The following is a 13,263-nucleotide window of genomic DNA, read 5'->3' on the forward strand; positions in this document are numbered from 1 at the left end:
CTACAATGTTGTTTTGAATTGATCCCATTCCAAAATAGTTTTAAAACAATTTCAAAGCTCTATGAATACATCTGAGAAAACACAGCATATTTATGTTTCCTAAATATGTAAGTGACTGAATTTTTTGACAGCAGACAAATGCCTTGCTTCCCAAATCAATCCTTATCCCCTCTTTCCTACATACAGAAATAGGTTGTTATTCCTGCACTATTATTATGTTATTTCTGCCACACAAATGAAATATGACAGATTAAAACGAATAAACAGTAAATACTTTTTTATATAAGTAAAAAAAAAACTACTTTAAGTGTCATCAGTTGAGGTTGTTTCGCTGCTTCCTCTCATCCGTCTGTTACTTTTTTGTTCATCACAATGCATGATGGTATAGTGTCCCTGGACATTGAACAGAGAACTTCAAATATAACCTTAGATCATTTCTTTTAGTCACTAAACACTGCAGATATTTTGAATTGTCAGAGTTCACGATTGCACAGGTGTATCGATAATAGCTGAAGTCCACTTGGCCTGCTTTTGTGCATCCCATATTTCTGTCATAGCTTTACGGGATACTTAAGAGAATCCAGCTATCACTAACTCCACCCGTGCTTTGCATACAGAAACAAAATGTGTGCTTTATATGTGTATTTTGGATAAAAAAAATTGCCCTTAGGGGGCTTCAGTTGTCAATCTGTTCCTTTGATTCAAACAAATATGCATTTAAAGATAATGATCAGTCTGGTTTGACGTGCTTGCTTTCATTCCGAGTTTCTGCCGATATTCCTTTGATTTTCTTTTGTCTGTTCAAACCATCCATCTCAGAGGCAAACACAACAGACATGTGACTCTGGATGGATGCACACTTTAGAGCCCTTTGAACATTTATCAGTCACTAGGATTGTGCTTTGTAGCACTGAAAGCTAATCATGTGATATGTACCATGGCCTGCTGTGATTACTGTCATTTAAAAATATAGCTGCTTTTTTTGGGGGGTCAGATATCTTTAATGCAGCGGGAAATGCTGCCGTAAGTTTAAAGCGTGTACCTTTTGAATCATTCGAACATAATTTGTGTCTTCTCATCAGTGAAACCTTTAATGAGGTTCATAAAAGTTTCCCTGTTAATAAAAAACAATCCTAAGAAGAACCTCGCATTGCCAGGACATAAGTTTAAAAAAAGACCAAAACCCATCAAAATCTGAGTCACATTTTCTCTCTGTTTATCAAGTGATATGTTATAATGATGATGCTTTCAGCTCTCTGGCACCAATGTGGTGTCCCTTGTGAGATGCCACACCCAAGGCAATGCCCTTTAGTGCAAAAAGGCAGACATTTGGAAAAAACAATCGGCTGCCATTACATCAAACTATCTGAGGCCAAAACTCTTGTTTTTCCAGTGATATATTTATTTTTTATAGTTTTGCCTTCAAGAAAAACAAAATTATAAATTTAGCCAACTTAAAAGCAGCAATACACTTATCATGTGATGGAAACGGCTGCAGAGGCATCTAGTGGCTGCGGAGAGGAATGGCAAACAGTGCAGAGGAGTTCAGTGCATACACTAGAGAGGAGTGTGTGTGTGTGTGTGTGTGTGTGTGTGTGTGTGTGTGTGTGTGTGTGTGTGTGTGTGTGTGTGTGTGTGTAAGTGTGTGAGAGAGCAGAGGACAGCATTACAGACATAATTACAGAAATATTTATTTGCAACATTAAAAATTGTACAAGAAAGAATAAAGTGCTTTGTACTTCAGGGTGTTTTTAAATCTTTTCAGCTTATTTCAGTCTGACAGTAGTTTGCTCAGTGCGTGTGTTAATCCCCAAGGAAGGAATGGAAAATCATTTGATTTCTACAAAGCAGGAAGACTTTATAACAAAGGATACAAAACACTTACTTGTTAAGTTAACACCCATTCTTGCCAAGTATTACACAATCCAGAACTGACATTACATAAAGACTTTTATACACTGCCAGTCAAAACCTTTTGAAAAATGTGTTTTCACTTTTTTATTTTTAAAAAAACCTCAGAGTAACTTAAAATTGTATTTTTTGCCCATGTTCATGTCAAAATAATCTGTACACAAGTATAGAAATTTAACAACATTTTAATCAGAATCTGATGACATTTAAATATGGAGAACCAAAACCAACAATGTATATGTCTCAATAAATAAATATGAAGTAAAATTTCAGAAAATACACAAACAACCACACTAAAAAAAGTCAGAATCAAGTCCAGAACTCCAATTTTACCTGTTTAATGCATCTCGGTGGCTCACCTGCTTTCAGTAACTAAATGAATATGCCATCAAATGTGCCAAATCAGGCACATTTGCATTTAATATGTTAATTTAATTAAGTAATTATTCAAGCATTTATATTCTTGGCTGTTTTGGTCCTCCGTATTTTAAGGTGTCATTGTCAAATCACACAATTGTAAAATTTGAATTTAAAAGTGTTAAATATGCATTTCATATGAATGTTTAAGAAAATTATTATGGGTACAGTAATTTCAGTCTTATTTACAAGATGTACCAGGGCGAACAAAAAAACATTTAAACCAAAACTTGCACTGTACTGTCAAAAACATTTATAAATATGAATAAACATGATGATAAACGTGAAACTGATATGCACATCAAAGTGTAAGCTATTTAAAAGTCAGTTATGTTTGTATTTTTTATTTTGTCATCCTGCAGTGTTGAATTCATTAAACCATAGTAAGTATTTTACTTTGGCTGGCAGTGTATGTTTGTCAGTTGAGTTGCTTTACATATGCTTTGTATAATCCTAGTTATCTGGATTGAGAATTTTGACAATAAAAAATTGTGAAAACTAAAACTATTTACTGTTTGTTTCTCAGATGCACATCGTTTCTACATCCAGTTTCTCTCCCACACATTCACATTAATACAAAACAAACACGCCTGCTAGCAGTCAGCAAAAAAAAAAAAAAATTAAACTCATAAAAGTCTCAATAAACAAAACAAAACAATAAGATAAAATAAAATAAATACCATCAGACGGAATATCGTAGTCGGTACAGTCTGATTACTGCATGTAAAAGCCACGGGGTAAATATATTATAAATATTTGTTCAGGCCTCAGTCTGAAACTAATTGATGGGAAATATTTGACAATACAATCAGTAAAGTAAATGATGTTTATTTACAGGTATTTTAGTATTTTCCATGGTAAACTTTTATCATCTATCATATCATTTGGCTCTCTCAGCATGCTTTCCCAGTAAATATTGGAAACTTATTTCTCATGCCATCTATCATACAATCATCATGTCAATTTTGTCTGCAACAATTCATAAGACATCAGTAATAATCCCGTCCACCCACATCCAAATACTTATTGCACTTCCTGAGACTGCACAAACAGCCTCCGTCCCTTTGTTTCCTGTTGTGCTTCCTACTATCATAGACGCAAGTACTGTACACGGGCCACTGTTATCCAACACCACACCTTTCTTTGGCGAACAGTAACAGAGCAAATGTGTTTTGAAGCCGATTCTCAGTATTGATTCTGTAATCACAGCCTGCAACCTCCACAAGAAACAAACCAAGAAAGAAATCCTCATCTGTAAAAATACAGTGAAATGTGCTGGTTTAAAATGAAATCATTTTCCATATGAATTTTTTAAGGATTTTTTCCTGTATTTTTTAATCACACAATAATTTTACCAGTTACCAGGTACGCAAACCTCCATTAAAAATGTAATGGCAGAAAATTACCAGGACATTTTCTCCTTTTTTTTACATTTTTTTTTATAGTGTACTCTGCTTTTTAATCATTATGCTAACTTGATAAAGTTATTTTAGTCTTGATACACTAATAAAAATTAAGCATTTTAACAAATCAACTTTAAGCTAAAAACTATGTTTTAAACATTAGATTTTAAATCCAGTGACATCCCTCTAAGTTTATCTTAAGGAAACTTTATTACGTTCTTCAGAAAACATCTTCTGTTACACTTAGTGATTGCACTTAGAATTTTTTTTGCTACTGTACAAAATCAAAAAGTTTATCAATAATGTATGCTAAATAACTTATTATAGGGCAGTTTTAGGAAATATATTTGAATGAACGTTTATATAGAAGATTCTCTCCTCTAAATTTCAACATTTGCGGCGCACAAATATTTTCCATTTCAATGTGCATTTGTAAGTCAAAAATTCTGACTTATTTCAGCAGGAATATAAAAGACAATGTGGGAAACTATTGCCAGCATGATGTTCACGGAAATCCACGAACCGGCTGAAGTTTATCGAGCATAAAACGTGAAGAACTTCAGTTCTCTTCATAAAGAGAATTCAAATCAGAATTGCTATTTCTTTCATAAAATATATTGTTTATATTCACATAGAAATTAAGTTAAGATAAAGAACATTTTAATTATGCAAAATATACATTTCTTAGTCCAGGTTTGTGGGCTTTTCTGCCACAGTGCTTTACTTTGTCAAATCATAATAAAAGAGCCAAAATCCTGTCAGGAGCCAAAATATTTAAAAAAAAAAAAAAAAAGCCAGACTTATTCTGCACAAAGAACCTTTGACAAAAGCTCTAAGAAATTCCATCACAAAACTATTTAGGAAACATTTCTTACTTTTGAGCCACTGAATGTGAATATAAAATAACACTGGAAAGGCAAAAGGGGTATGAGACATGCAGAAAACAGGTCCAGAAACAGGAGGAGCATGGGAGACCATACCCTCCCTCTTCTCACTGAATCTCTTGCTCGCTCTTATAGGTCACTGGATCAAGAGGAATTGCAGTCTGTAAGATATCAAACTCCATCTGGTTATTGTCCATGTCAAGAACACAAATGACATTGTGACTGCCTGAAGTCACGGTCGAGTTGTCGTGGAACATATTTTGGAAGTCAACAGAAACTGAAGTCCTTCTCTCCTCTGCCCTCTCCTTCCCTACAATCTGAGAAGAGTCAAATATATCATCCTCTTCCTCCCCACAGCTCAATGCCACCTCGTTCTCATAGCAGAAAGCGTTGAGTGACATGGGGATCAAGTCTTTTGTGGCTCTGCATGCAGATGCAGGAGAAGCAGCGGAAGAAGCCCTGCTTGCAGCTTCATCCAGCTCTTTGGCGCTGAGATGGGGCGTTGACGGCACCTCGTATGTCTTGTGAAAGCGTGCGTAGTCTACCTTGTAGCGGTCGCGGTCCTCGTAGATCACAGGCTCAAACCTGTGGCCCCAGAAGATCTCTCTGGAAAGGTAGGAGCTACGGAACTGGGTGGTCATGGCTGTAGCCTCCACCATTCCTTCCAGGATCACAACGACCTCAAAGTCATCTGCCTCCAGATCAGCTCGGCTCAGAGTATACAAGGGGCTATCTTTGTCTATCTCGTGGACTATAACCAGTGGAGATACTAGAAACAGCCTGTCTGTGCCCTCATCATAGCCCACATTGAGGTCCATCTGCTCTAAAGGGATGAATTCACCCTCAGCTGTGACATACGAACGTATGAGCTGGGCACGGACGTGAGCCTCCACAATGTGGCTCTTCCGCAGGTTCCCCACCCTCCACATGAGGCACAGCTTGCCATCACGCAGCGCAATGACAGCATTTTTGGAGAACATGAGGGTCTGGTTCCTCTTCTTTGGCCGAGCCATCTTGGCCATAATGGTGCCAATCATGAAAGAGTCAATGATGCAGCCTACTATGGACTGTATCACCACTGTTATTACAGCAACAGGGCACTCCTCGGTAACACAGCGCCATCCGTAACCAATAGTAGTTTGGGTCTCCATGGAGAACAGGAGCGCCCCTATAAACCCCTGAACATGAAGTATGCAGGGCATCCTTTGTGCTTGCTCTCCAGTTGTATGTCCAGATCTGGTTCCGTGCAGACCTCCAGGTGTCAGTCCATCACCCTTCAGTGTAGGGTGCTCTTCAAAGTCCCCATGTGCCAGAGCAACAGTGTAAAAGATTAAACCAAAAAACAGCCAGGAGACAAGAAAGCTGGTGCAGAATACAGCCAACAGGTATCTCCAGCGGATGTCCACACAGGTGGTGAAGATGTCAGCTAGAAAGCGCTGCCCCTTTTCTTCCATGTTGGTGAACACAACATTACATTGTCCATTTTTCTTCACAAATCGGCTCCGTACTTGGCTGGAGCCCCTTGTCAGAACCTTTCCGTTGTAGTTGTTCATCACTCCTTGGTCCGTCGTGCTGGGCACGATAGCCGAGGTTCCTGACCTCCTCCTGTCTTCTCCTTCTGAGGTGCAGGCCAAGTGCAGTCTGAATCTGGGTGAACTGTGGCCGTTATGGAGTCCTAAGCTAGAAATCTTTTGCCTTTCTTCCTCTGGTAAAGTATCAGACACAATGCTGTACCTGTCAGGAAAAAAAGGGACTTGGATTAAAATTTTTATTTTTTTCTTTTATTCTTAGCTGATTGTGGCGTACTGTGCAAAACTCTTTTCTTTATCTGTTGCTTCCAATTAGCTCCAGAATTTCCAATTCCAATTTTTTGAAGGGATGTTGAGAAATAGTTCTCTGGGTTTCTGAAGCTCTTTTCAAAGTTTGTCCTTAGACATTGGCTGCTTTGTTTACTCATTCTCAGTCCAGTCAGATTGGAAGGTCAGCATCAAGTAACATTTATGACTCCAGTCATAAAACAAAACATATATTGAACTCAGAGTCACAAATGGTCTACTTTAATTGACCAAACTCATCTTCACCTGAGTGTATCAGCATCTCCTTTACATAGAGGATTACCTGCTAGGAAGGTGAGTTCAATTTAGCTGCGTGAGAAGGATCGCTGTCATCACAGATTATAGGATTATACGTGACTCAGTGTCAGTCAGACAAATCATTTTGGGATGGACATGCCTGTACTGTGGGGGCACTTCATCATATGTAAATGAGTATTAACACTCTATTAATCATTCATTGACCCACTGACACTTGAGAGCTCTGTTTGAGAGATGCTAAGTTTATGTTGACAATGACAAATCGATGTTATCTGTGTTGTTTTTCTTGGGTGGGGATGTGAGTGGTTGGTGCTGGGGGTAAACATCATGCTGATTCGCAAGACACAAAACTGTAAGACAAAATGAAATCCATAAGAACCGCCTTGGTATATTTAAGTCACAACAAGCAGTTAAAGAAGAAAGAAATTAGGTGTTGTGTGTTCAAAAAATAAGGTGTCTGACTATTGATTTACACACAGAATGGGAAAAAATGAACATAGTGCATAGTACATCAAGGCAACCTCCTTCTTCACTGTGCGAGACCTGCTGCAGCTACCTGGAGGCGAGAGCTCTTCATGTGCAGCTGGTCAGGACAGTGTAGGACGGCCTTGGCCTTTTCTAAGGATCTGCTTACTGTAAATATCCCTGAGCTGGTCCTGACTCACCCTGCCAACCCAAATTAACAAGCCCATTCTCACCGGACAGTTGGATACTTCTAAACCAACCAACGTTCAAATTAAAAAAGGATAAAATTGTTGTGTTTCAGTGAACACAACAGTCAGGAAATAATGAGATGAAGCTGAGAATTCAAAGATAGCTGCCCAAACAGAGCTGATACAGTAATAATGAGATGCTACAATTCCAGCAACACCAAGTAAAATGAGTTCAAAGACCAATGGTCAGCATCAGTAAATTCACATCAGGCTGATATTACTGGGCTCACCTGTTGGCTCTACTTGTTCCCATGGCACCAGTGATCACAGGTAGAGGGCCACAGTGGGAGGCCAAACTGTGTCCTACTCCCAAACATCTGGTCTCTTCACAGCAGGTGGTGTTCAGGCCACTGAAGAGACCCCTGGAAGAAGCATAAAATTCAACAGAAACTGTCACGTGATGGTTGTTGTCTTGCTTTTTTAAACCAACCTCACCACATTTAATATTTTGCATAATAGTAATGCATGAGTGGAAAATCTGAGGAATGGTAGTCTATGCATGGTTAGGTTTTGTGAGTTAAAATGGATGCATAAGTGTAACAGACAAAGCAAAAAGAAGTCATCTGAAGTTTTAAAGTCTTCTCACTGACACATCAACCACAGCCTGGCATCGCACACTGAAGAAAGCAGCATATTTTGTTTAATTTAAGGAGCGTTTTCTTTCTTCTTAATTACAGAAAATCGGCTGAAACTGAAAACCTGTGCCTTTTTTCCCCAAGACATCCCAGGCTTGTTGTCATTTGCTTTGTTATCAAATGCTAATGCTGATAAAATGCACCTCTACTTCTTTACAATAAAAAAAACCTGATTTCTTTTTTCTTTTTTTAAAAGTTGTAGCCCACTTGCTATCACATGAATGCATCTGTGGCCTGTGAACTAAAATGAGTTTGACAGATACTTTGGCAAGCTAGCAAAATTACATGTTACAAACCTGATTGCAGCCAGTGTGTTATATTACTGCTACGCCCAGACCAAGAGATCAAGGATAGTAGCATGAACTTACCTCCCACCCCTCCAAGACTCACATACCTTACTATGACACAGTTTATTTGCATTTTGTGTTCACCATTGTGCTTTTATTTTCTCAGAAGCTTTTCAGACTTAATGAAATCCAGTCAGACAAGTCATTTGAAATTTTTTGAACAATGCGTTTACTGTTAAACTCTTTCTTTGTATCTATTTAGCACATCTGCAATGTCAGAGAGCTGTTTGTGAGACTATTCGTATCTTATGCATCTTTAATTGAAAATAAAAGTTTATACAGTTATTTGTTTAAGACATATGGGGCCCGAGCGCAAGACTGTCTATATCTGTCTATAATGTAGCTTATATCGATAATATAACACTATATCAGGCATCAAAATCAAATGCATGCGTTGAGCTGAGTATTTTTTACATGATTTCTAGTTCAAAATATTGTAAAATAAGAGAATAAATGAGCAAAATGACACTGACTTTTCTTGAATTTTCAGGTGTCACATGAAACTGTATTTTTGTTTGTCTGTAAGACGGGGCCGGAGGCTTTAATCATTTCTCCTAATCAACCAGAGAGTTCACTGGAAACCACATAGAGAAATGTCTGTAAGTGGTGATTACAAGGATTCAATTTTTAATAAGTAGCGTGTGTCTGCCTCCAGGCTAACTTCCAGCTAACAGCATGATTTTGCAGATCTCCTAGCTTGTGTCTGTTTCAGTGAGCCAGCAGTGTATAAGCTCTAAGGTTTCCCTTCGAGTGCAAAAGGTTTCTAAGCTGTAATGAACAGGAGGGCTGGCAGAGGCAGAGTGCAGGTACCAAAGTGTTGAAGCAGTGATGAGACACACACAATACAAACCAGTTAATGGTCACCACCTAAAACTGGGGACTTTTTTTCTGAAGTCAGTTTCCATAGGAACACATCTCCTCTGGCATTTAGGGGATGGAGGGAAGTGGAGAGAGTCACCAGCTGTGTGTGTGCGTGGAGGGGGGCAGTATACAGTATTAAGTGCTCTTATAATATGACTCAGAGAGGGAGGGAGGGGTGGAATGAGAGAAAGGGTGCAAGGGCAGGAACACAACAGCTACATGTGACTTTAAATATGTTTAAATGGGCGCTAAGAGGTGACACTCAGTGCAGGCTTTTGATCTGCATCACTGAGTGAAAACACAAATGAGGACGAGAGGAGCCCTGCAGGGTTTGGATGTTTTACTTTCGCCTGCCTATTTCCCAAATAATTTCATACTGCACTGAGGGCAATAGAACCACACTGATCACAAAAATATGAATGATAAAATTTCGAAAAGACATATTTTCTTGCATTTTACAGTTTTAGCATATGACTGGAAAATAATCCAGATTAAAACATTATAAGAAGAAAGAGTCCCTGTTAATGCTTGTGTATGAGTTGTGCAAATATAGGGTATGTTTATGGTTTCATTTCCTCACATTTAGTTCTTTTTTTGCCTTTTTTTTTAAACATGCAAAATCAAATGTACCTTTTGAATTTAGATTTTTGGTCTAATTACTGTATTCAATTGTAGATTAAGGGTGACATTATCTGACTCATTCATATTGAAGTAATTTTTGGTTGGAACCCTGCTGTAATTATGAATTGTAGTTTATATATAGCACATTTTGCACATGCAAATGCAGACATGTTGCTTCGCAACTTGGGGAGTTTCTGGCTATTAGACTCAGCAAAGATTAAAAAAAGAGGTAAGTGAGCTGGGTGATAAGAAGGAAATTAGGATGCTCAAGTGTTCATTTCCCCGAAAGCTTTTGATAATGGCCCCTGATGAGATAAACGACATTGTCAGCCACTAAGAAAAGTAATATTTCCAGTGCGAATGCCAGAGCTTTATATCAGATACAGCCTCAGATGAAGCAGTCATGCACAAGGATCTTGATCGCTGCTCATCATGCGTTGATTGTTGAAAACAGGAAAGTGGCTTTAGTGTCCTTAAAAGACTTTGTGAACAAATGCAAATGACATTGCATATAAATGTTTTCTGCTGAAGACAAAATTAGAAGTAAACTAAAAGCTACTCAAATACAACAAGCTAACCTTCAAACTCTGTATATACAGGAACTATTTTTCAATTGTTGCCTTAAACTATCATTTGTTTTCACTGTCGTGGAATTTGATTATTCAGATTGTGATCAATAACTTTGATAATCTTATTAAAAAGACTGTTTTTAGTTAGTCATCCCACTTCTCTTTGCTTCTCTTTCTTCTGTGAAAGCTAATCAATACATACCCTGGTTTCACCTCAGTACCTACAGAGCATCAGCAGTAGCCATGAAGAGAATTATTCCCACGCTATCTTCACATCCCAGACATCCTCCATCTTGGCTTCAATTCAGATTTGTTTGGGTTTTTTTCCTATTTTGTCCTATTTTAATTTTTGCATAACATATTGTATTTTCTGGTTCACAATTCAGGCTGGTTATACAAACTGACCACATGATCATTTTGCAACACATCGGGTTGAAAGTGATGACAAAGTTTCAAAAGCAGCAATGACACTTAGTCACAGTTCACATTTGCCTTGATCCCGCCTAACTTCTCTTTATTCTCATGAGCAGATAGAGAAAGGTCACTATGGCGACTGCTCATCTGCAGCAGCTCAAGTCTATTGACCGTTTAAAGTTAGTTTTCTGATATCTAAGTCATGTCTCTGAACAATATAGTCAGTTTTTTTTTGGAGTAAAATGTCTCACTACAGTTTATTCAATTTAACTGGCCTAAAGGATTACCAGCGTTTATTAGCCTGACGAGACTAGGTCACAGTGATGTAATCGAGGATAATTAATCAATTTGTCCTTCATACAAACTAAGAAGTTTTATTTTATATTAAAGTTCCTGCACGCTGTTGTCCACATGTTTAGCATTTTCTGCAAAAGAAAATGTGTTTGCATCATTATGAAGATTGTGTCAGAGGATCCCTTCAACATCTTCCATCTTTGTGGAGCCATCAGTGGATAATTTGTTCCCTTTTCCTTCACTTTACTCTGCAGATGTGGAAGATACAATGAGGCTGTTCCTCTCCTTTTTCTGAAGGCTCCAGAAACAATGATTCCCTTCTGATGAGATTGCATAAAAACATAAGACAGGTGCGTAAGAAGATCAACAGGTGCACAGCATCACTGTCTTTGGGCATATTTATACCTGATGATTCTTGATATGTCTTCATGTGATGCATTTAAGCTTTGCCAGGGTTGTAGAGATTTGCAGTGTGACCTAACCCTACACAGCAGTTTCCATGATGCCCGATCTTTGAGTACGTCTGACGCAGTGCTTATTCTGGGTTGATCTCTGCGAAACACTGCGCTGTCCACATGCAAAACTAAAAGCTGCTCTTCATGCCTTTCATCAGAGGTTACCAAAGTTCTAAAATAAAAGCAAAGTTATCACATAAATGTATTCAAAGTTCGGTTTATCAAACTGTTTTTAAGCAAATCTTTCTGATACTTAAATATTGACATTTGAGCATGAGTTACTCTCACCTTGCAAATGATCAGTTGTTTCCTTTCTTTTGCTTGTACTTTTAGTTCGCTCTCACTCTGCAGGGCAAAGCTCCAACGTCCTTAAGTTCATGAGGTGTGTGAATTCTTCCTTTCTTTGAATAGTTTCCTCTAGTTACTCCTTCATCGCTTATTCATCGTTTCATCCCCGCCGTGTCTCTCCTTTAATCCTTTGCTGTCCTCCGCTGCCTCCTTCGCTGATGGTAATCCTGTCTGTGTGCACCCTCCTCTGCTACTGTACTCATACGCCACGGCCTGAAAACGCTGTGTCAATCTCCCCTCTGCTGTGCATGGGGGGAGGGAGGGGGAGGTGGATGGAGAGGAGAGGAGAGGAGAGGAGAGGAGAGGAGAGGAGAGGAGAGGAGAGGAGAGGAGAGGAGAGGAGAGGAGAGGAGAGGAGAGGAGAGGAGAGGAGAGGAGAAAAAAAGCACAAGAAAGTAAGAGAGGAAATGACACTAAATGGATATCCACTTGGTGTGCTCTCAGCTTGTGTAGGTGTTGAGTAATGCCTGATGTGCCCATGTAAGCAAGCAGGAACTCATTTGAGTCATGATTTCTGAAGTAACTCTATTCAAGAAACAAAAATTGCAACAGGTGGGAGACAGAAATATGGGGTCTTGGAGATTAAGCAAGTTGCCAACACAGTTTAAAACTGTGCATCACCCTGATGATTACAGGGCTGTTGCCGCAAATTGCACTTTGACGGTAAATGCTTTCCATTTACTCCCAAATGGCTGTGCTACAGATGTTTTCCAGCTTGTTGTTAACACCTGACAAAGGTTATAACTACAGTGAGCTACGAAAGGCAGAGAACGCTGATTTAAGCTTTGAAACTTTGTCCATGTCCCTGTGTTTAGTTTAACTTTAACTGTGATAAAGCAGCAGGCTTCCTCTCACATACTGTGGTCATTCCTGAAGGAGTGCAAATTTTTGCTGTAAGTGTTGTTTGACCTGAATCTGAGCAGAATGTGTGATTAATCTCAGTAATTGTTATTGAAAATTCAAATTTTTAAATCGTAATTATAATAATAATCATATTTTACTGCAAATCTTTAATTTGATATTCCAAAACTTCCAACTTATGTATGACTGAGCATATGGTGTGTTCACTATTGGACAAAGTAACAATGATCAGCGAGTTAATACAGACACGTCTATACATTTTGTAGCTTTGCCTCTGTACACTATCACAGTGATTGCAGATCAAATAGTCAACGCAGACTTTCAGCTTTAATTCAAAGGGTTTAACAAAACGAGTGCATTAACTCATTACTAAGAATCGCAGTATCTTAACTGTTCCTAGGACTGCGCTCTTCTGGAAAGAGATCTTGGGTGTTGTT

The 13,263-nt window shown here is 38.5% G+C and overlaps 1 protein-coding gene across 2 annotated transcripts; it reads right to left on the reverse strand.

Moving 5' to 3' along the window:
- Nucleotides 1-1,745: 1,745 nt before the first annotated feature.
- Nucleotides 1,746-12,174, reverse strand: kcnj4 (potassium inwardly rectifying channel subfamily J member 4). 2 transcript variants are annotated; one of them, XM_085156341.1, is made up of 4 exons: nucleotides 11,906-12,174; nucleotides 11,568-11,789; nucleotides 7,652-7,783; nucleotides 1,746-6,349 (listed from the first exon to the last, which is right to left on the reverse strand). In XM_085156341.1, exons 3-4 carry the CDS (start codon nucleotides 7,672-7,674, stop codon nucleotides 4,723-4,725), a joined length of 1,650 nt encoding a protein of 549 aa, XP_085012467.1. In that variant the 5' UTR covers nucleotides 7,675-7,783; nucleotides 11,568-11,789; nucleotides 11,906-12,174; the 3' UTR covers nucleotides 1,746-4,722. The 2 variants fall into 2 exon arrangements, with proteins under 2 accessions (XP_085012467.1, XP_085012466.1); XM_085156340.1 differs by lacking the exon at nucleotides 11,568-11,789.
- Between the last annotated feature and the right edge of the window lie 1,089 nt (nucleotides 12,175-13,263).

Source organism: Neolamprologus multifasciatus, chromosome 4, assembly GCF_963576455.1.
Source record: "Neolamprologus multifasciatus chromosome 4, fNeoMul1.2, whole genome shotgun sequence".
Taxonomy (NCBI): Eukaryota; Metazoa; Chordata; class Actinopteri; order Cichliformes; family Cichlidae; genus Neolamprologus; species Neolamprologus multifasciatus.

Bases quoted from the DNA above. Each gene is read 5' to 3' on its own strand.
- kcnj4 (XM_085156340.1), bottom strand. From the start codon at position 7,674: ATGGGAACAAGTAGAGCCAACAG. The intron at 6,350-7,651 runs GTGAGCCCAGTA...TTTTCCTGACAG, and splicing joins GGAACAAGTAGAGCCAACAG to GTACAGCATTGTGTCTGATA.